This window comes from Clinocottus analis, unplaced genomic scaffold, assembly GCF_023055335.1.
Source record: "Clinocottus analis isolate CAN_PGR_092001 unplaced genomic scaffold, fCliAna1.0.p SCAF_27, whole genome shotgun sequence".
NCBI classification, from domain to species: Eukaryota; Metazoa; Chordata; class Actinopteri; order Perciformes; family Cottidae; genus Clinocottus; species Clinocottus analis.
In genome coordinates, this window is record NW_027176009.1 from 2,187,260 (window position 1) to 2,212,396 (window position 25,137).

At 41.2% G+C, this 25,137-nt stretch overlaps 1 protein-coding gene across 2 annotated transcripts in view; it reads left to right on the forward strand.

Moving 5' to 3' along the window:
• Positions 1-25,137, forward strand: part of LOC137795085 (zeta-sarcoglycan-like) — a 296,918-nt gene that overhangs the window by 211,038 nt on the left and 60,743 nt on the right. For both annotated transcript variants that reach the window (XM_068592345.1, XM_068592346.1), the window contains exon 4: positions 20,331-20,418. In XM_068592345.1, the coding sequence (XP_068448446.1) occupies positions 20,331-20,418 (88 nt within the window). The remainder of the gene's footprint in view (positions 1-20,330; positions 20,419-25,137) is intronic.

Consider the following 25,137-nt stretch of genomic DNA (forward strand, 5'->3'; position numbering starts at 1 on the left):
CCCTTTTATAACGCCTTTTCTTCCTCTACCCCCTGTCTACAGCATTTCGTTCTCTCGCTAACGCCTCCTTTCGATGTTGTTTTTGTTCTGTCTTTCTCTCTCACCGCTTTAGTGAACCTGGCTCCCCAGAGACAGGCCTGGTTACGGGCAATAGACTGCCTGGATAAGAGCTCCACGTCCTGGGAAGGGGTAAACAAAATCTCTGGCACAGTGGAGATAGAGTAAATGTATACATGGAAAGGGATGATCTTGTATATACAATAAGACATGTGACCAATGGCAAAGTGAAGCAAAAGGACAATTTAAGATGGAAAAGAGAGTGAGATTAAAAAACAATGATGAATATAGGAGACTTAATGAAAAGAAAAATTAAGAGCAACAATCATTGAAGAACTCCTGTTCATATTTTGTACTGCAGCGCCAAAGAAGACTGAAAAAGATGGGGGGTAGGTGAAGGTGGGAGGATGCCATAACTTTATTTTTGTTGTTTGTCAGTTTTAGATTTATTACTCCCTCCTTCTGCCTCATACTTTCACTGTGCTTCTCCTCTGGGGACCTGAGCTAGCTGAAACTTCTCCAACTCTGGAGCTGTAATTGAATAGCAGAAAGTTCTAATGGAACATTAGGCTGTTCCTGTCTTGGCAGACCCTATTGATTTTGACTTTGCAGTATTGTAAACAATCCCGGGTAAATGTAACTGAACGGATGCGGACCTTGGTATGGGCAATCATTTGAGGGCTATTGCTGCAGAACTGGTCGTGTTGCCCTGGGTGGCTTGTGCTTGCAACTTTCTCTCAAGAATCATATTAATAGCGGGTAATTGTGTTGGTTTGACTTTATATTCCTGCCTGTTGTTTGTGTTAAAGAAAAAGATGCCTCACAGTCCAACTGTCAAGCACTTAATTGCATGTCACCTAAGGTGCGCGATGCTGGGCGGATTCCTCTCAGAATAACACTTTTTTTTAATACCATTTTCTTTTGTTTGTGGTCACGTCGCGGAAAGAGTGACATGTTTGTAGGACCACAGTGATTCACTGACATGCAGACTACAGAAAGTCCAATCGCAAAGAATGTTTTTTTCGAAAGGCATGTAATCCTCACTTGGTGTGATTTCCCACATGAAGAGTTGTCTCATAATCAGAGGCTCATATACTATTTAAATAAATGTATCACTTTGTGTGATGAATTGTCTTTCAGTAAAGAAAAAAAAGACTATACTGTTGAGATGACAGGAGCTGTGGATAAAGAGAAACGCTGCTTGGTGGCATTTGTTTTGGTTGATAATCGCAATAAAGTTAGTTTAATAACATTACAAATGCATTGTTCTGTCCCCTTTTGTCTTGTTGAGGTGATGGATGAGGAGGGACAAACACATGACAACCAAAGAATATGAAAAACGTAGGAGTAACGGTTAAACATATAAATAGGTTCTCCATACAGTGGAGCGCTTGGGACAGATGTGGTCGTGCCAAACAAATAGAAATGAACACAAAACTAGGCTCGACGAGCTGCCTGTGGAAACTAAACAAACAACATGGCTCCATATGCTTCTCTAAACAATGCTTTACCAAAACAAATACAGAGGGAGCGCTGACCAATAAACCTCATGTTTATAGACACAAATAACTGTGTTTGCTCAAATGTAAAGGAAACCCCAAACAAACCAGCTTTCCTCAACCTCCCACCACAAACCTTCACTCTTGACAACCTTAGCGTTAGTGTGTAACACGGCATAGAACAAAAACTGTTTTTCTCCATTGGGAACGTCGTCATTCTTCTGTGCTACAGCTTCTTATACTCTGCTCCTGGTCCTTTTTTTACTACGCTTTCTAAAAAAAGATCTAATATAATGCAATGTATCGCAGTCATTTTCTTTTTTACAATGATGCAAGATTATTAAAACATATATGCTAAAACCTATTCCCATAAACTGACACCATATGCTTTGTCATGATTTAGTTCTTATTGTCTGTTAAACTAGAACAAAACAGAGCTACACCTGCTGAACATATATATCTAAAGATGCTAAGATCCGTTCCCTCATTTTCATCAGATGATCTTGTTTCATGATCACACCCAGCTTTCTATTCACCAGCTTAAAACCGTACATAAGCTGCTGCTTTCCCCCTTACTATATTTGATTATTTCTCTTCCCTATTGCTTAGAAAGCATAACTCACCAGTCTACCATAAAAGAGCACTCAACATGCGGCATCTTCAAGTCCAACAAATGTAAAGTGTATTTGATTTAAACAGCATGTCACCTTTAGCGGGTGGCGCTCGCTACATGAGAATTTCTATAGCCTTCAGCCTGTGGGAAGGAATGACTTAGACGCGCTGTCGGTGATAATAAGTGTCGACGTCGAAAGATGAGAGCTCCACCGAGCAGACACATGCAGAGGGCTTGTCAGATGTCTACGCTTCTTCCGTGTCCCCCAAAACATTAAAAACGATATCAAATAAGAAGTCAGCGCCGCCAGTGAAGTTAGATTAGAGATAATAGAAAAAAGAAGAAAGACTAGTTTGACTGAGAGAGGTTTGCAAAGGTTAGCGAGGCCGGAGGAAGTGGCTGTTATTTGATCATTTCCCCAGAAGCAAGAATAAAGACTTCTTTTTTTTTGTATTCAACACTGAGCTTGAGAAGGGTGTGTAGTTGAGCATGTGGGCGTGCATGTGTGTTGCTGTTTGAATGGGCAAATGTCCAAAATTCATGTGTGTCCAGTGTGTGTGTGTGTGTGTGTGTGTGTGTGTGTGTGTGTGTGTGTGTGTGTGTCAGACGTGTTCTTGACCCATGTAAAAATAGTCTTCATTAACATTTAACAGCATTTTTCAGAATGTCAGGAGAATGAGATCCACATCGGCCGTGGAAGGGAGAAAGGAAACGAGACAAAATGAAAAGGCATATTAATCCCTTGTTCTAAAAGATCATCCATCCCTCCCTCAAGATACTGTCTTAGAGGTCACACCATCCAAAAGCCACAACAAATCCCCTCATCACAAAACTTGACTGGAGAAAAAAGGGCATGTCATGTCTCACCATGATGAATCGAAAAACCTTTTTAGACACAACTTTTTTAAAGAATACCACTGACTATAATAACATTACTCACCCCTACCTTACCAATAACCGACTGGTGGCTTTCAGAACATTTAGAAGGGTGCCTCTTCATCAAAGGTCCATGAAATTGAGCATCCTGCTTCCTTTTACCAAATGGTTTCACTTTTGAAAGTTTCTGGAACCAAACTGAGAGTGAAGACATTGGTTGCTGCATGTGTCTCCATACATTCTTGTCGTGTGGACCACCTTTAAGTAGATTAAACCCCTTCAGCGCATGTGTCATAGATACAAGGAATCTTCTTAGTCACTGCACTCTTTTACAGGAGCTAATGTGTTATAGTTGGGCTGTTTACTCAACCCCAGAAGCTGTGTAGGATGAATTTCATGGAAGAGAAAATACCAGGAAATGATTCATTACTTAACGCTTGCATAGGGAGGTTTCCTTTATGTAATTCAGCCTTTGTTATTTAAACCTCTACTTTTTGTCTTCTCATTTCTCACACCAGCCCATGGGGATGCCCATGAGATGATAGGCCCTCCCTAATAAACTAGTTTTTAAAAGCAATGACTCCCTTTGAAGACGTTACCTTCCTCGTAACTAATCCTGGCTCGAGGCAGTGTATTCCTCCACACCCATAAATGCTGCATTGCTGGCATAAAGACAGTAGTAACCGTTGAGCACAAGGCCATCAGCTGTGTGCCAACACTCCATTTAACATTTGATTTAGTGAACTACACATACTCAGGGTCGTTGATAGTTGGCTGGGTTTCTTCTTCTTTAGTGCAGTTATATTTTAGACTTTATTACCACAACCCAAAGTTCATCTATGATTTTGCCTCTGTTTTGGTCCTTGCAACTTCTTCAACAAACATGCTTCAGAATATTACAGCTATAATTTAAAACAAAAAGATGGAAAGAAGGCTTTATAGCGTGAAGAGATGAGTTTTCCCTTTGGATTCAAGTTTGAACACCCACCCCCAATCCTTGCTTCTGTGCAGTAATTGGCATGATGATCAGGCGAGCAGATAGCTTTGTACTGACAAATTTATCTTTTAGCCCACAGCTAGTTTCAGCAATAGCATCAGTGGGAAAATGAGGGCCTATATTAGGGAAAAGGACAGAAGAAGATAGAAGTTTCATTCCACAGGCAGAGTTATGCATTCACTGAAGTGTGTTAAAGCATTTGTTCAATGTAATCACCATGGCAAATGAAGTGTGTAGAATATATGCTCTTACATGGAATAGACTCATGCCATAGCATGATAATTGATCACATTTTTTTCAAACTGGTGCCGTATGACCAAGACTGGTGTAGCATAACCTCTCGCACAATTATTCACATAATACGTTGACAGTATAAAGTAATACTGAAATGCATATTATACATTAACTATATTCATTTACTCACTCTCTTAATATTCAACTGGCTTAACACACACTGACACATTTTTACGCAAATATCAGCCGTCTCATGACAAGACTGACAAGACAATACGCACTCGCACCTTGTACTGCTCACACACACACACACACACACACACATTCCACCTATATGTTTAAGTAAATATGCTATACATTTTCTGTTTGAAGTTCATATAATTTGATGCTCATACTGAAGACGCACTCTCATAAAAATAGAGCGGACTGACATTGATAGGGCTTTTTAAACACCACGGCTCACACCTTGTCCCTGCTGGTGTTCTGTATGCACAGGTTGTTTCCAGGGGAACGGTCACAATCCACTGTGTGAATTTAATTAAGGGTGGACATTTGAATTAATTAACTAGACGAGAGTGTGACATTACACTGCTCTGGCCTTATGACATTAAACACACACTCATACACACGTGCTTGCACAGACACACAAGCTTGCACTGAAGAAACACACACAGATTAGATTTAATTACCAGTGTGTAGATCATTGGTACAATGTGGTTCAGCCTTAATTACATATTCTACTCTTCCTCTTCTATGTGTGTGAGAAGAAGTGCAAGACAAATAAAACACATCCCTGTAAGTGGATCAGTTGCATTTCAGTTACATGAATATGAGAGCACAGCAAGCAGGTTTCATGTTCTGCTGTTCTGGTGTGTAATAAAGCTTATAACATCCTCATATCGGCAATTCTTACTTATACAAACTCAGCTAAGATAAGCCTTTGCAATGCGTGTCTCTACTGAAACTCACAAATTCCCTGAAGGAATATCCTACCAAACACCTGTGTTTTGAGTGTAAAACTCTTACTCCCTGAAGGGGTAATAGGTGACACTAAAGAAGTGGTAGTTTGTTGCTTCAAAAAGAATGGAAGCTGGTGTAAGCTGGGATTCACAATAGATAGCGATTGACCCTTTAGTAAGCCTTGCCCCTTTGTTGTTAGACTGCTGGAACGAGAATGGAGCCCACACTTTTGGAAACAAAAACAAAAAAAAGTAACCACAGACAGAAGGAGACAGAAGGGACTCCAATATGTGTTTGAAGGACACATCAGTGAAGTGAACACTCATGTTGCAGTTCAATGGACGATTGAGACAAAACACACTGAAATTAAGGTGTAACAAAAGGCCCATCCACAAAACGAGTCTAAAAAATAAGAAAATGTGAAATGATTGCATGAGTCTATGAAGCAGAGCTCTATGGTTGTCGGACCCCAATTCACAGCAAAAATGCATTCGATAAACCACGTTTCACCTGCGATGCTCAAAACACTTTTAATCATAGAGCAATAGGTCAATTGAGAGGACAACAAGGGTCTGGTGAATCATTTTGAGGAAAGCCCTGTGACAGCACTGCACAACATGTGTTGATTAAGAAGCACACTCTTACATGTGTGGCTTCTCTGAACCTGCAAAAAAAAAGTGATATTAGGTTGTAGCCATGTTTCTAGCCAACAAACAGTTGGCATTGGAGGCAGTGTGTGTGCAGCTTATAGTCTATGGGACCAACGGGGTGGACACGATATTGCTCACAAAAGGTATGGTCCTAGTGGCATATTCAATCATTACTTCTTTTCTGCTTATATCAGGAGAAATCTGCAAAAAATTATTAGAGCTTCAGAGACACATCCAAAAAGGAGAGAAACAAAAGAGGAATGAGCAGTGAGTGGGAAACTGATAGGTCAGGTGAGCATGATGAAGGTTATTAATTAAGTTAGGAACTTGGTTATCTACTCAAGTGAAAAAGGGGAATTATTTTAGCTTTTTCTTGATAAGAGATGGCTCTTTATAGAGAATACAAAACGGCAGACTGGAAATTCACAGTTGTGTAACCCTTTGCGTGGAGATACCGGATGAATAAATTGCTCCCACTACTTGGACAGCTTCCTCTTCCTAAAGCACTAAGGACAGCAGTATTCAGACATCCCTTCAGACGATTCCCTCCTTCATGGTTTTTCTTTCTGGTAAAATCATGAAGGAGTATGGTTCCCATGACAGAGAGGTCCACTTTTTCTGGGGCCAGCACAATAGCACAGCAATACATCTGCCACTGAGAAAATCCCAGTGCTGTACTCAGATGTCAGCCTGGCACAGCTGAGGTGATAACTGAAGATCGTCTTCTTCCTGAAGGTGTCAGTGCCTGGAACGACGGTAGAACGGAGGAGCCACATCTCAAACCAAAACAATGGGAAGCATTGCTCTAAAGATAATGTCAGCCAGCCAAGGAGAGATGTAGAAACTGGCAAAGTAATTGGTCCTGCCATATGAAGGAATATACACAACTTAAAACCAGCATATCTAATTTACTACACCACTATACCACACATTATCCACCACACAACAAAAAGATGAAATCTACAAAATCACACAAAATCACAAGACTATCAAGTTTCTAAATTACATCGTTATGCCCAAATAAAAAGGCATCTCCATCACCGCGAACATTTGAGTGCATTAAGTGCCATGTGGTATATTAGTGTCTATAAAGTGTCTGTTTTAGTAAAAGGGCTGCCAGCAAACTATGCATGGCAACAGACTCCATACAATGATATATATGCAGCAAAAAGGAAGAGACATTCAAGAAGAAAACTCAATGGCATGCCATTCACATCGAAGGAGACGAAAGAGACAAGAGGTGCTGGGCGTGTGTGCTGCAGTTTGTTGTTAACAACACATGGTGATAAAGTACCGTCTGAGTCTCCAGGAGGATAAAGACCCAGATCAAAGTACAGTGGATGAAACATAGGTACCAACCGTAAAAACCAAAACTGTCGGACAGTCCTGAGTAAAAGCAGAAGGGAGAAAGGGAAAGACCTGAAATCCCAAGACAGCAGACAGTCTGATAAAGGAGTCCCTCAGTTTGATTGTCTACAACTGAAAGGCACATTAGAAATATGAAACACAAGATTCCCACCAATTCAAACTTTAAATATAATCCACCTTTAATTTGTATAGCAGTGCATCGCTTTGAGATGATTCTCCTTTCCAAATATCATTCCATAAAAAATGACTTCATGACCAAATGGCACATCTTTCAGAGGAAGAACAGTAAAGTAAGTCACACAGCAGAGGGAACTACCGTCAGGCACTAAGCACTGGATTGAGATCAAAGCGAGATATAACAAGAATGTAAATAAGCAGGGGGTCTTCAGTTGCCAGGAAACCTGAGCTTTGAAAAGTAATTGAAAAGAAGACAGTTGAAAGAGAGATCAAGGAAAACGTAAATAGAAAAATGACAAGAAAAGAGAGATGAGAAAGGTGTGGTATTGAACTTCATCTGTAAGAAAAATCTTTTCTCTTCCATCCCGGTTGTTTCCTTGGACACTGTCTTGAAGAACTATTGTATAACATCTTGGGAAAAGTCTCACATTTGAGAAACATGTTTAGTCTTCTGTCTCATCTGTCATTGGCTCTGTTGAACAGCTTGTTCCAACATTGGGCACCAGTCATTGCTACCCTGACTCAGTGCTGTGCTCCCAGTCCGTTCATTGTTGTGGTACGCCCTCACCTTCAGCACGACCTTTGAGGCTTTTTATTTTATTCAAATGGTCTTTCTGCAACAACAGTGGGCAGGTAGTGACTAGTTTGTCAACATAGTGGAGCACTCAGTAGCTAAAAAGTCAGATACTTCTCTCAGGAGTTTGTATAGGTGGCCAACATATATTTCTCCCCAGAGCGTCTATTTCATCCCATTCGTGTTTTTTTCTCTCTCAAGCACCATTTAAAGAAGTTTCTCCAAGGCCTCTTCTGTTTTTGCAAACTATTTCCATTAAGCTCTGCCTATGCTCTCAGACTCTGAATGCGTCCTGTAAATTAGCACTTAATTTGCCTTTCACATCTGTCTGTACCACTCAAACCTATCAACACGGACGAACGGCTACAAAGTAACGTCTCTCATCTCTCAAGTCCTTTGGTGGCTGATGTGTGATGCCAAACAGAAATTCAATTGTGGCCACGCTTTTCATGCTGACACATAATGGCATCATGTTATCTGCACATTATTAAAAAGGAATGCGTTCTAACAGGTTCATTTAGCTTCATGGGTTGGAGCTATTCTCTGTCCCTTCTATCTCCATCATGTCTTATCCCTCAGATCAATTCCCCCTTGTCTCTCTCACACTCTCCTCTCATCTCTGTCAACCATTCCCCTGTCCCATTTTATGCAATGTTCCCCCATCAAGAGAATCCACTTCATCTCTCTCATGTCCCATCCTTGTAAACTATTCCCAGTAATTATGGAGGCAGCTACTCGACTGGGGATTTCATCACATGGCTGAGAGCTCTGCCGAGATGCCAACATCAGGAAATCCCAGTCACAGCAACGAGACACGAACAGACCACAAGACATGCTGAGCTGCTAGAAAATGAGCCTAGAAGCCCAGAGGACCTTCGATTGAAGTGTCAGTTTCTAAAACCACATGTAAACATGAAGGTTGCCCCACTAAAGAATGCTACAGACTGAAAAAAAATGAAACAATTACTCTCCTTCCATGACAGTCTCCATTCAAATGATGATACATGTGTGCACACTTTGCGCAGCTAAACAAGCTCTGTGATTTAGCATTCCACACCAAAAGAGATAACAGCTACACTTGATTGTTTTTTGGCATGGTATACATTATCAAGAATCCTATATGACAAACAGTCGGAAACATTCAGTCCATCTGAAACGTGCCCAATTCCCTCTTCAAACTTAAGCAAAACAGAACAACTGTTTTGCAGCATATTCTAATTGTGTTGTTATTATACTATTTAACAGAATTGAGTCCTTAAAGAAAATAAGAACACAAAACCCCCTCCAGCTTCAAGCCCCCCAAAGTGATTCACAGTATTCAGTTTGAGTTTGTTCAGTTTCTACTGAAACATTGATTGTACGGGGGGGAGAGAGGCCAAGCATACATTAAACAATAGATATGACAATGGGATAGCGAGTTGGTTAGGCTGAGCTGGATGAAAGATACACCAGTAAGTGTCGAGAGGAGAAAGAGAGTGAGAGAGATATTTAATTGACTGGTCACTCAGAGAACATCACTCATGCTGGTGCATTTAGGTACTCAGCATGTTATATACTCTGTACACTGAAACTGTCTTTGGTTAAACGGTGTATCCTTGTCAATTCTGTTGTCATTGGCCCTTCTCCTTCATTTTGTTTTGTGTCCTTTCTTTTAACAACAACTGCACTGTCTGTGGCGTAGATCAGGTTTGAAACCAATAACCTTGAGGCGAAAGATAAGCCAGTGCATCCCGGTGTTATATTTCCCCTTGCAATGATAGCTGCGATCTAGATTAGTTCTGGACCCTGCGGCCTTTAGGCAAGTAATAGACCAGTAATGTAAGTGGTATTTATCTGCGCTACCTATGATCTATAGTCTGGCTTTGATGGGATGGATTGGCCTGACTCTGTAAAGGTTACAAGGTTAAAGATTCTGTATAGCCATCCAATGAAAGGCACAGATAATGCACACACACCAGCACCCATATACGCTTGAGTTCAGTACAAATGGAAAAGGATCTGTCATAATCCCCAGGGGAATTGAACGGAAAAAGAGACAGCGAGGAAACTACAGGAAGAAAGAGGAATGCCAGAGCAATAAAACACATATAAAGATGTATCAGATTTTACAGCAATTTTGAAAGACACAATATCATTCTGAAGATTTATATTTGGAATCCATAAGTCTGCAGCTTTGGCCTGAGAGCCAACGTGCCAACGACAGCAACACACCACTTGTCATGTTAGAGAGATGAGGATGAAAGAAACAAAAACTAATTTAAGGAGTGGTTGTCTTTGGTTGTTTTCAATAAAAGTATTCATGAAACTTTAGGTCTGTGTGTGTGTGTGTGTGTGTGTGTGTGTGTGTGTGTGTGTGTGTGTGTGTGTGTGTGTGTGTGTGTGTGTGTAAATCAGCCAGGAGAGGTCTCAGAAATTCAACCTGATCAATAATCTATTAGCAGCGAGGCTTGTCTGCATGGGCCGGTGTGTAAATAAATACACACATATACACTGAGACACATTCATGTGAACAAGGTTAACGTTTGTACACTTTACACAGAGGTATTGTCTCCCACAAAGGCCCCCTTACACACTCATAAAAAGTATCTCTTTCACACATAGACACAAACTTTTCCAGAGTTAACTTATTCCTCTTTCACCTTAAGTATGTGTACCACGGGGGAATTTTTCATGGCAAATGGAGCATTGCAACTTTATCTGCTCCGCCATGCTCTCCTCCTCCGTCCTCTCCACTTATCTTGTCTCTTCTCCTCTCCTCAACCATGCCACAGGACACAGAAAATGTGCCTCTATAAAGACAAGTGTTGTCATGAAGTGGCCATCGCTGTTCCTCCATGTTGATGTGGTAGCTCTGCATGCGTGCACTTCAATGAGATTTCTGTTTGAACACAGGCTCCATACTGAGGATGTTGTATGTTTCGGTATGATAACATTGAGTGTGTCCTTTTATGTGCTTTGATGGCTAGTTGGTGCAGTATCTTGTGTTTGAGTGTGCATGCTTGTATTTCACATCATGTTCAGTTCTGCTGGTTTTTACCGTCCTGATTCAGCACTCACTGCTTCTTTGCCGTTGAAATTTAAAGCCGACAGATGTGGACTATTACTGATATTATACTGATATATTTAAATAGTGATGACATTACTGAAGATGTTTTAATATGTGTTGTGGGTCAGCGGATTCGTGGAGAGAGCCATTGCCTTACAGCAAGAAAGTGCTAAAGTCAGTTAGTCTGATGTCAGCTGGAGCCTTTCTCAGTAGAGTGTACATGCTTGCACTTGTCTTCGGGGTTTCTTCTGGTTGTAGAATTGCCCATGTGAAAATGTGAATATGTTGTACTAGAACTCTGTCATGACCTGGCAACCTTTTTACCCCACATCCCACCCCTTTATAGAATAAGACCATTCAGAACATGAACACATGAGTGGCTGTTTATTTAAGGTTTCATTTAAAACATATCTTTATATAAAACCCAAGTAGTTTTTAAAAGGCTAGATGTTTAGGATTGTATCATCAATACCATATTTTGTCTAAGGTTATCTGAATTCTGAATATACAGTATATTTTTTCCTTTTCTTTGTGGGCTCATTCTCTGGGTTTCAGGTGTAGCCAAGACCAAGACTCACCGGCCAAGACTAGCTTTTCCATGCACTGCCCGTTGTTTAAAGTCTGATGAGCAACTAAAGATGAGAGACTGGAGTTGAGAGACCTACAGATAATACAAGTGAATGCAGAATCTAGTTAGAGATAAGTGTATTTGTGGAAAGCGAAACATGAAACAATGCATTTGGAAGTGAATCAAAGACTACAATTTACAAAACAAAAACAAACGCTACTAAAGTGTCATGCCAATGCTAGCCTCTACATAGTATTTTTTGAACTTATTACATTATGATTTGTTTATGCCTCCACACCAGCGACAGCTGGTCGAGTCTCCTGAATGTGATATCTCAAGAACACCTTGAGTGAATTTCTTCAAAGTTGGCACAAACATCCACTTGTAGTCAAGGTATAATTGATCAGAATATGGTTGTCAAAAGTCACTGTGACCTCACAAAATGTAGCTCAAAAATGAATATGCTAATTCTGACAAATTCACACAAATGTCTGATAATATAAGACAATAAAGTGATGACATGCTGCCCAGACAGGCACTACAAGGCGGTAAGTCTAGTTTGTATTTTGTTTGTTTTCTTGTACTCAGAGATAGTGTTCAGCCTCGGCAAAAATGTTTACAATAAATATTTGACTAATGCCACAACAGGACGAACAGTATCCTCAGATTGTGTGCTTAAGACCATTATTTGAAAATGTTTTCCTGAGCCCTTATCTGAAATGTTATGTAAAAATCCCTGCGATGTATATTGTCTCTAAGCCCTCAGGTGGCAAGGTATCATTTGTAAAACATTTCTTGCAAGATAGTTTTTTTTTGCAAGTCTCTGGAATATCAAATACACAGAAAGCAACTCTCAGCACTTGTTCCACAGGCTACAGCAAAATCATCCTTTCACTGTGGATCAGATGCATTTAAAGAATCACATTATTGTACTTGCATTTACATTTTTTCCAGAAATCCTTTAGATGTTGGAACAAACAAGGCCGCCAAGTCAAATCATTTGGTGAGAGCAGCCCGCCCCTGGCCAACATGCACAAACCATAGCTTTACAAGGGCAGCTGAAGCACATAGGAGTGGCATATATGTTCTGTATATTTTCCAAGGCAAACTGAATTTATAAATAGTAATAACCATTGGACATAAATAACATCTAATTTGTGGTGCGATATAACCAAGGTGGTTCATCTAACGTGAATCTCATCGAGTGTTTCTCTCCAGCTGGCATCTTTTTCTTGCGACTTTGTTGACTGGTCCCTTAAGCACCATACATTATCGTGGAGAAGCAGCAAGTGGAGGGCTGACGTAGCGGCTTCTCTTTATAGATTTATTTGCTGTGTCTATCTCTAAAACAAATGCTCTGTGGTTTACCCTCCTCTCCCTTGCATCTCTATCTCGCTCCCCCTCCTTTTTCCCACTCTCCTCGTTTCAAGATTTATCACTCTTCAACCCTGAAGCCGGGAGGTCCCTGCTTACCTCTGCTTCTCTTCCCCTCCCTCCTTTTTCTTTCTGCACCCCTATTCCTCCGACCACCAACCACCTCTTTCTACCTTTCTGTAGCTGTTTGCACCTTTCCCCCCTTTAGTAAAGAACAAACATGTCTGCAGTCTGGCAAGAAGAGCAATGGGGCTTGGCGGCACAGTGGAGCCTGTAACCCCGGAAAACGCTCCTAAAACACCCATTAAATAGATTTGTCCACTCAGTAAACTGTTCAGGAATAGGAACAAAAGCAGCAATTTACACTACCTTGTGATGCCTCTGTGCCAACGGCTGCATTGGCCGGCGGCATTCAGTGTTTGTGTCGGTCCTTCCAGTCCATTCTTGTGAAGGCGGTGTCACGGAGCGTCTTGAGGGAATTTTCAAAACTTGGCACTAATGTCCACTTTGATCTGATTACTATTTGGTGTTCAAAGGTCACCGTGACCTCACAAAACATGTCTTTGGGAATAAATGTGTCCGCTTATTATGACAATGTGACGACAACGTCCAATAGGATAATGGTGATGGCGTTATGACAGATATGGATACAAACTGTACGAGAAGAGGCACGCGGAGGCATGCAATCAACGGGCGGTAACTATAGTTTTGTAAATGCTGTTGGATTATCTAAGCAATATGTGTATAGTAAAAGATCTTGTTTTTGCAGGATTTTACAATAACACAGTGTCACTCAATGAATCTTTAGCTGAATCATGAAGAGATCACCTGGCATGTGGGAGAAGACAGCCAATGATGCCCCATCTAGCTGGAGAGCTGGATTAATGGTTTCAATTGTTTTCTGTTTGTGTCTGGAGACTTGCAAATAGCACACACCTGTATACGTAAATATAAAAAGCACCAGTATGTGTCGGCAGAAATGCACTCTGAACACGCTGCACTCATAAAGAAGCCAATGAGTGCTTGCTTGGAGATGACTTTTCTTTTAAAAACTCAAACAAACTATTTCCTCATACGAAATCAAGATGCTCAAATGTACAACGCACAGTATCAATTCCTTGCTGACATGATTTATTTACAAAATATAATAATAACTTGTGTGATATACACGGTTGGCTTTCCAATGAATCTTTTTTTAGACGCAGCACTTTGTTTTAGTTTGTAGATACCTGCTCAACTGAAACCGTTGCGTATAATTGACATATGTGTCAGTGTGAGTTTGGATTTGCTTAAAGACACCTGTCACACCTCTGATTATCTGAGATCTTTAGACTTTTGGAAGGATAAATCCTAAGCTTGGAGCAAACCGACAAGAAAATACCCTAATTATCAGAGTTTCTGGTAGCTAGTTGTCAAAAATGCTTATTAAAAGAAAAAGTAAAAAAGAATGCTGCATGTAGCTGAAATGTCTTAAAGTAGCAAGATGAGCTACTTATACAGTATGTCAATGCAAAAAATAGTGTTGTCTGAGTTTTACCAAAGCTAATATTGCATGTTTCCTTACATTCAGACACTTTTGTCTGGATGCAGACCTCAGCACATCCCTGAGACAGCGCCACCCAAAGTAACAAACATCCTGACCTAAATATTCTTGACTGCAATGCAGTCGTTCACCAGTTAATTATACATACAACTTGACGGTTTAGGAAATATTTCTGCAGTCTTACCTCATTTTGTTTAGGTCTTTGTTTCGGTTCAGGATTTTGATTGGTTACTTAAGATGCATATTGACTTCTTGCCCTGAGCGAGAGCTGCCCACGTTAACCAATCATTAGCCGTTAACCGCAAGGTTACCGCCTTGCATGCAGGGGTTGCTGTGGTTGAAGTGCCTAACAAGCCGCCCAGCTGCAACGATAACCCAATGCACTAACAGATTAAATCCATCATTTACAGGCAGCTGCAGTGTGTGTGCCGAACAGGCAACTGAGTCTGCGCTTCACCCGTCCGGGAGAATTAGCAGCCATGATGTTCCACGCATTGTCATGGACACATGCCGCCACTTTCCCAGTGAGTCTCCAACGCACCACTTAACGTTTAGTCGAGCTGAGAGGTTGTCAGTGTCAGTGGGTCTGCCTGGCAACACTTACCTCCCGTACCGCAGTGCCGCTTTACTATAAAAAACATATTTTAATGGGGAACCCTGTTCTGCGAGGCAGGGTGTGTATACATGGTCAAAATGTTTGCTTGCACGGGCGGGAGCAGACACTGACTGAGGGAGGGAACGGGATTAGGAAAACAGTCAGGCTATAAGGCTCTCGGTCATGGCCTTGGCAGAGGTCTGCGCTCTGCCAGTGCCTGCATAATCATTCGTCCAATGAACTAAAAAGAGTTCATAGAATAATACTTCACCAGAACCTCTTAGAAGTTACATAAAAAGGGGAAGGATGGGAAGCCAACCTCTCACCACTGAGGTACATGCACCCTAATATTAGCAATCTCAGCTCATGCTTTTTTTGTCAGCAATATGCATGTCAAATCTCCAACAACTCACCCAGAGACACCCGCCTTAGTAACCAAAGTTTCCAGCAACTGCCTTGAAAGGAACCCATGAGAGCCAAATTAGTTGCTCAGAAAGCTAAATAATAATTCAATTTTAGACAACCTTGAATGCAGAAGTGGGAAACTATTTGATCATTGTAAATGTAGTGCGGATCAAAGCTGACTTTCTAATGATGGTATTAATTGTATGATTTAATTTGCCTGTTCCATGTAACTCCATTTCAAATGATTTAACAAAGAAACCAATATACTCGGTATTAAGCAATTCAATCAGACCGCACCATGACTGGTGACTATTGTTTCTGACATAGGGGTCTAAAATGATTGCTGAAATTTAGAGAAAGCCCTGACCTTCAATGGTATGCTTGGTCCTTGAGGTTTTGCACTATGCAAATCCACACACACGAATCAAACATGACTTAACCGGCTCAGTGTCATGCCATCTGATTTAAATGGTTGCAATTTAACTCAAAACTGTTGGCACAAGGCTTGTACAGGACATGGATGACATGTTAAATGGATGATAAGTCTCCTGAGAGCACACAAAGACCCATGAACATATTAAATCCAACTACTAAGAGAGTTAGATTATGAGCAAACCCTGCTTTACTTTCTGTTGTTCAGGGCCTTGGGGACTGAAAACAACAAATTAGCACAGCACACCAACAAACATATCACTTATTTAACAGTCCTGGCTAATTAGCCGAATTAAAGTCGAGGAATGCAGGGACGCCGCGGGCACTTGGTATTCTGTTTTAGCGGAGGCTATAAACTGTATAAACTGCCTTTACTGACAGATTTGAAAAGCTTTCCCTGTGTGTCTTATCATCTCCGCTCTTCGAATCGCTCACCACTTTTCTGTACACGTCTCATCACTATCGCTCACTCATCTCCGTCTTTCCATTGTTGTTTACAGCTCCTCCCGAGTACCAGACAAAAATAAATTGTGGTATGACTCTCAAAATTGCTTTTTATGTTCAAAACTTAATCGATAAAGATATTCTATATCTCTTCCTGTTGTTTTTTTTTGTCAGGCCAAAGTTATATGGATGTAATTAAAGATCATTGTAAAGTAATAATCTCCATTTCATGGAAGATTTAGTCTACAATGTGATTTAAAATAAACGTCAATAATTGCCTTTAGTTTGGTTGGCTTTGTTTCTCAGTGACATATTTATTTTTGACCTAACCTGCAGTCAACTAACTGCTGTCTCAAGAGTGGCCGACAGACACGTGGACCGGCTGAAGAGGTGCTGGTTTTTTGGACAGTCAGAGAGACAGGAGGAGAATAAGAGCTGAAAGCTTTCTCTTAAATTGACTGCTAAGAGTATCTCCTGCATGTCCATGCCTTTTAGATAGAGAGACAGGCAGCCAGTGAGACAGGCAGTCACAGACACAATACAATCAGGTGAGAGCTAAAAGCAGTTATTAGGCTAAAGGCAAAGATGAATCAAATAAATGCATCTTGTATGAGGCTTGAGTACGTTGCTGTTGAGACGGTGAGACAGTGAGACTAGTGGACAGACAGACGGGTGGGCTGAAAGCTGTTATTAGAGTGATGACGAAACACAGATAACCAATCATGTCACTTGTGAACTTTCAGACCAGACCTGTTTAAGATGACAGTCAGACAGACTGTCAGTCCGTGAGACAGGTGAGCTGAAAGCTGTTATTAGGACCCATCTGTACTGGTGTCTGCAGACTGTGGTGAAGAGCTACCAGTCCACAGCTTATTATGACCTGACTAATTACACTAGCTACCTCAGGCTGGCAGCCCTCTGCCTGTATTTATAATCAAAGTGAAATTAAAGCATTAACTGAATTAATGGCACCGTTGCATGGATTGTGTCGGCTCACAGGAGAGCGCATGATGCGTGTGCCTTTTCGTGTATTTATTTGTGCCTGTCCGCACATTTCGCACGATGAGGGGAGATTTATGAGCGAGACTCTAAAAACAAAAGCCGCAGGGACGGTGCAGAGAGCGGGCGAGGGGGATAAACGGAGAAGTGAACTGAGCACAAAGTAAACATCACAAATGATGTATGGCACACGTGAGGAAATGCTGCATGTGCTCACCAATCCCTGTTTTGACTTTGTTATTAAATAGAATCAGCCATCCAGTGCCACTGCGTGCATCTCACAGGGTTTTGCTCGTAATCTATATTGAGGATATCTCTGTCTGCACACTGAATTAGAAACATATTAGTATAATGCATATAACATGGCAAGCTCTTGTCAGAAGGTGATCCTGTAGGGTGCTTTCATGGACCCTGTTGAGGCTTTGAGGTGGACTTCTGTAATCTATTTGCCTGCCACTTATTGGCCACAGCAAGATGGGTTGTCAGTAAAAGAGTGTGTGTGTATCTTTAGTATCAGTATTTGTCAAAACCTTTCCCTTTACACGCGCGCGCACACACACACACACACACACACACACGCACACACACACACACCAGCACACACCAGTGTCATTCCATCACCGATTGGATTTCTGGCATCAAACAATGTTAAAGTCTGGGCGTCATCTGAGGGATTTGTGCCTAGAAGACATGAAACAGTTACAGTACCATTCTGCAGTGGGAAAACCTGTTCCACTGTTCCAGTATAACTCCAAAAGGATGAACTTCAAACTAATATGAAAATGAGAACACATCAAACCACCATCAAACATCATGCAAACCTCACTGAAGATCAGAGCTGTGATGGCGAGAAATGAACCTTTAATATTAGAGAAAACTACCTGAATGGGTATTCGTATGCAGCAGCTCCGTACAAGTCGTTTTTTTTACAAATGTGTATTTATATATTGCCAATGTTCAGATGGATTCTTAATATAAAAAGCCCGGTGTGTGTACGGCTCATCCTCTAAATTGTCCTGAAGTAGTGCCGCACCGTAGCACCCATCACGTTCGTGCACGGTTCCTTTTAAATTGATTTAGAGTATGTGTCACTTCATAGTGAAGACTGCACACTTGACTGATGGATTTTAGACCCGAGTTATCAACAATATTGTCTGAAATGCTTTCATCACGGCACCGTGAGCCAGCATGAGCGTAAACAAGCCCACGCACTTTCCGCCCTTCAACGGTTCAGTGGGATGACGTCACACAGTCCGCTCTGAATTAAATTTTGATTTTTCACTCGGTTGTTTGAACTGTGATCAGTACTGGTAGCCAACAGGTAGAACTGACAAGCCATTATAGGTACATTCGTTATCAAACAACACCAGTCTGATTGTTTGTCTTGCTTTATAAACAGACATTAGCAGCTGTCTAATATGCGGCAATTATTTACAGCCCTTAGTCCCATCATTTGCATATGAGTGCTTAATCAAATGAGATTTCCCAACTACGGTTGCATTTTTAAACGGCCGAGTCTAAATGAATGGGATCAGGCCTGTTCATGCACACTGCTCATTCAGCTGTAATGAGTCGGAGCACATTACATCTGCCATGCTTTACAAAGCGCCCATCGCTTTCAACAGAGTGGAAAGATAATATAGTGAAGCCTATCACACGCCCCGTTGACAAAGATTCATCCAGCATACATGCGCTCGGAAGTAGATGAAGGAGGTGCTGCACAATAAACCGTGCGGAGCGCACATTTGTTGTTTGGCAAATTTGTTACCTGACTCTGTATGAGTTGGCGGTGTGTGCACGTGCACAAGCGCTGCAATGTGTAGACTCATTACGATGTTCGTGTGTGTATAGGTGTGTGCGTTTTACATCTGGAATGAGCATATGTACGTTACCCACATCGCCACTCAAGTCCTGTGTATGCTTTTGGTGTTTGTTTTCTCTGTGTGAGTCCCTGGACCCTCAAAAATAGAGCACACACAGGTGTGATTTGAAACAAATTTTGGTTTCGACCCGCATAAGCAGACCACAAAATGAGAGAGAGAGAGAGAGAGAGAGGGAGAGGGAGAGGAGAGGGAGGAAGGAAAGAGGATTTTTCCATTTCAACGGATCAACGACTTTCCAATTTTAACACAATTCTCTTTTGGAATTCAGAACGGAATAGAGCAAGATATTAATTTTGGGACATCAACAGAGAAATTGGGTCACCTGTGAGACATTCATTTCACGCAGTGAAAACAAATAAGTAATTTAAAAGAGGAAGGGAAAGAAAGGCGAATAAAAGGAAAATGATGTAAGCGTTGAGATATAATGAAAGAGAACAGCATAAAAAGTTGGTTGAGATTTTGAGTTGGACAATTTTGCTCAAGGGGGGACAAGTGGAGGACAGAGAGAGAGAGAGAGAGACAGAGAAAGAGAGCGAGAGAGAAAGTGACAGTGAAAGACAATGAAAATGGCAGACACAAGGTTAGCATTCATTGTAACACACGTCCACTGAACGTAAACCAATGTGGGCAACATGTGGGAGAGGTCAAGGACAGGGTAACACTTGCATTTATTTAGCTCATTTACATTGGGAGTAATCAATGCACGCATACACACACACAGACACACAACTGGAAACATGCAAACACACTCACAGACGGGATGCTGTCTTGAATAGATTATGCAAATGAGATGCAGAGCATGTCAGGCTGGCAGAAGTGAGGGAGTCAAGTGTGAAGTGTGAAGGTTGTAACCGGCTCGGGCAGCACTGGTTATACAGGTCAACGCCCTATTGGCGAGGAAGGGCCTACAGGGGGGAAAAGCGAGCAGAGAACATGTGTGTGCAGAGTATGTAGACTGAAAGTGAATTTGTGAGTGTAAGAAATGCGCTTCTTGCTTTTGTCTTAATCAACTTTGACCCTCTTCTTCTCTCTGCAGGACAGCCCATTGATCCTCCAGTCAGACAGGAATGTGACTGTCAATGCGAGGAACGATCAGGGACAACTGACCGGTCAGCTAACCGTGGGTAAGACACACACACACACACACACACGTCCATACACACTACATTTGCAGTAAACAATTTCTTTAAAAATAACTTCCAAACCACATAAATTCTCCAAGACAGACAGTTATATTGCTTTGTTTGTGCTTGAATTCCTAAATGCATTTTACCTCCATCTCTTTACCAAATAAATGCTATATTTTTCCATTAGTGTATCTCACTGAGGCTGACAGCCATGCTGTTTTCTCAACTAAATCATTTTTCAAAGCTCTCATTGGATTAGTGAGGGGCCAGTGTTTTACAGAAGACGCCACTCAGAAGACGTAAAATATATGCATTATGACATATAATAGAGTTCAGTAACTTGAAAAAAAGTTTAGGAACATGAATAGAAAAATATATGTTTATCTAATCCCCCCCAAAAAAAGAAGAAAATCCTTGTAAATTGGAATAATCTGTGGATGGTTTTATAAATTCCTCTGGCAAAGTTTTTAAGTTTAGTTTTATTAATATTATATCGGCAAGTTTCAAGTTTAAAATACTTTTGTGCTCCTTGTTAAAATTAAACCAAACTGGAAGCATAACACTCAACAATAACATTTACGGATAATACCTACTGTGAATAGGCAGTGACATTTACTTTGACGGCCGTGGCACCAATTGTTATGAAAGAACTATTGACATGTGGACTCCATTGTGCTTGAGCAACTGTTGATTTTGTTGTTGGCTAAAATACCTCAATGTAACAGTAATTTAGTGGTGATTCAAAAAAGCATAGGGCCGACACCAACAATCTGTTATATGAAAGTACACATTTTTTATCCAGGTTTTTACGAAAAAACATAAAAGACAAAAATGACGTTTGTTTATAATAGTATGAACGATTTCGATGTAGATAACATTCTGATAAAACCACACTGAAGAACGATAGGCGGGTACAGTTGTAAGGAGTGTGTGTACTAAAGACTTGGCATTGGCTTTTAGTGCCTCTAAGTGAGGCGAGCTGTACAGGCAAAGGGTTAGTGACGGAGGACCCGAGATCATGACGGCAGTGGCTGAAGTTCAGAGCAGGTTAAATATAAAAAGGAGTTAACAGTGAACCTTTATTCCTCTCTTGTTGGGATGGAGTATTGTCTCTTTTGAAACCTTTTTATTACAAGTTCAGGAGCCTCTGAACATGTCCTCAGGGTTAAACTTTTTTTAAGATGCGCATGCTCTCCGATGGATTTTGGTTGAAAACAGCATAGCCAGCTCATTCGTATGTGATTTCAACTGTAGACTTGCAAGCACTTGCAATTAACAGAGGGGGCTTTCATCAGAATCAGGCATTTTGCCAATAGGTATTTCACTTTTAAGGATTGTGCTTTGATGTGTGGTGCAGACAATACACATATGAGGACATAGAAATACAGTTTACTACTGGAAAAGTCATTCACATAGTTAGCCCATGTGATGAGGTATTTGCAGACCGTCATCAGGTTTTGCGTCGCAGTTGTCTTTTCAATGACTCCCCCCTCCCTTGTGTTAAGTTTATCCTCTAAAAATAAACCACGTTGTTAGTTATCCTTCTCCTTTGGTTTGGAGGAAACTGCTGTACAGCTCTGGCTGCTTATCGATGCCGTCAGAAACACTTTTAGATGTGATTTGTAGAGCCATAAAACGTTGCCAGTGTGTGACTGGCTTTTGGAATGTGTGGTTGCATTTGGAAATTAAACACGACATGCATCAAATAACCTCTCAGTGTATTCCAGGCTTTCACTTCTTTGTTACTGGAAACATTTGCATATTTAGAATGAATTATCTGCTTCCCACCTGACTCATTGAATTGTTAGAGAACTCAAAGACTTTGAATCAACCAACAACAACAAAAAAACAGTTTTACAAATCCATCATCATGGGTCGATTTGCCAAAGTGGATATCACCTGACCTTGGGCCATCAATGAAATGTATAGTATGTATAAGTTACCATCGAAAAACGAGCAAACCGATTTGTTCGTGTGGTTTTGTTGGAAATGAAGCTATCATTCCCGAGGTCGGACTTCCTGTGGCATCAAAATTTAGGACGTGTCAGACATAGAAGATCACCGCCAAGTACCATTTACAACCTGACAGGTGAGGTGAAATGTATTTTCAGGTCGAAGGCTCCACTCCACTGTCTTTCTTGTTTGATGTGAACACAACATAATGATATTCATCACCTGTAGGCTGGCCGGACACTGCTAGTGTCTTTGTACGCACACACTTTCCCTTTCTGACACTTTTAAGGTTTGAAATCCTTGACAGCTCACCTCCCGCTGTTAAAACTCCCCAAAGCTGCTTTCCCCGCCAAGAGAAACACTATAATGCTCATGTGTGTCTGAGTGAGTGTGTGTCTGCGTGCCTGTCTGGCCGTCAGCAGAATAAGTCCGTTTTAAACCTAGACAGCCTAATTTATACTATTGTGGAAAAGCTTGTGCAGAGCTCCCCACAGATAGACGCGGTTTGTAGAGCTCAAAGTTTGGTTCGACATCAGAGTTGGGAGATGTGTTTTCCTGACACGTACCCCCCATCCTGCTACAACAACAAGCACTGCATTAATTCTCAGCGCCGCATCCATTTTTTCCCCAACCGTGGAATTGTGGGGGGGACAAACTTACATCACACTACTGAGTCAACTATGAACTGCCTGAAAAATATTTCAAAGCAACAAGTTTGAATACAAAATGAATGACTTACTACATGTGATCCACCACATCACTATGTATGCATAGTGATGCACGAGATGTGTCTGCACCAACCAGCACAGAATGCATAGGCGCAGCGCTGGAGCAGTAGAAATAATGCCGCCAGAGGATGACATGAAGAGTGTGTGACCTCTCTTGTGCGGTCAAACACGGAGTCACACTCGAGTGAATGTACACATGCTGTTATACATACCTAAATACTGAATTATCTCACTGATATTCCCTTTGAGTCGCACTCATGCATACACAGTAAACACACAAATCCGTACTGTCACACACTCAGATGCTCACACATCAGCCACAACTTTGGGTGGAGATTCCCCAGACACGGGGAGACTTGCCAAGCAAGTAAGTTCCATCAATAACCACTTTGTGACAAACACACACACACACACACACACACACACACACACACACACACACACACACACACTAAAGACCTCAGTGGCTGTCTGATGGGATGGAATGAATCTTCCTGAGGAGCTTCTTCTATTGGGCTCCGGATATCCATTGGTCTCCCCCTGCCGCTGCCTCCTGTTGCCTCTTTGCTGACTCAGCAGCACATTTAACACGCACACAAACAAAACACACACACTTTCTTTATTCAGTATCCTCACAGGGATGCTTAGAAACGCTGAAAGTAAGAAGGCTATTTCTCCTCACAGGTCACTCACCACATGTTCCACTTCGATAAACCCCTCAATAGTAAAAAAAAAAACAAGCAACAGCTGATCCTGGAGCTCATACAACAGGTACAGAATCACGTGGTATGGAAAGGTGAAGCGTTTAGACTATACATTTACATAGAATACTGAGACACAGGTATATTAACACTTTATTACGTATGGGATCGTAAAAATTTCGCTGCAAAGAAATGGAGGGAGGAGAGAGAGTGTGGTAAAAGCTAAATTTGACACAATTTAACATTTTGAAATGAAGTCAAAATTATTTATTGGTCATTACACATGACTAAACAGGTCACCAACATATCAGCTTGGAGAATTGCTCTTTTTTGTTAGGTGCTTGACATTTCCTACCAGTTGATGGACAGGAAATGGAAATAACACCCGCCACCTGCAGGGCAAATGTTAGCTGTGGCTGGTGGAAATGTTCGGCCACCTGCCACCATAGCAGAAAGGTTGTCCTTATATTTAGAAATATTATTTTTTTCAATATGCAATTCCCAAATTAGAACTAGTTAAGGATTTGGGTTAATTTCAAAAGTGGCACACAACAAAAAAAAAAAAGGATTTGGCCCATTATATATTTTTAGTATCTTCATTGCAAAAAATCCAGCTCTCTTTTGTGATGATTGACTTGTTTTAACTGGTTTAGGGAGTGTGTCACACCTTTCCATACTCAGCTGAATGTTATAGAAATGAATAGAGGAACAGACGCATGCAGCAGTCCACTATTTACCTTGTGTCCCTCTGAGGGCCCATCTTTCAACAGAAAGGGTCTGAGTAGCCTACAAGTGTTGGCCTTGGGCCTCCCATCCCAGTTTTATTGCTCTCTCTCTTTCTCTCTCTCTCTCGCTCTCTCTTTCCTTCATCCCCTGCATCCCGCCTCTTCCTCTCAATCCTCTCCGAGGCTGTCAGCTCGTTAATGTGAGTGAGAACCTGTCATCTTTGTCTTCTGAATGGCCGACCATAAAGATGATGAGTGAACTTGGAGTTTTGAAGGCATACCCTTTCACCCGCCTCGGTGATGATGTCTCAGCATTAGAGGCGGTGCAGTGGCAGAAAAACGCAGCACACCGTGGAATTATTACCATGACAGGGAAAGCAAATTTCCTCATTCAGTTCTGATTGGCTGAACAAACTTTAAAAAAAAAAAAGTGAAATACTGATCAAAAAAAAGTTGACGAAGCACGAACTGCTGCAACAAACAATGCAACTACGGTGGCATTATTTGATTGGCTATCTGCATTAGGAAACCACTTTTTGTATAGCAGTAAATGTCTGTTTTTACTTACAATAAGAAAGCAAAGGAGATATTTTTTGCATAGGTGAAGTC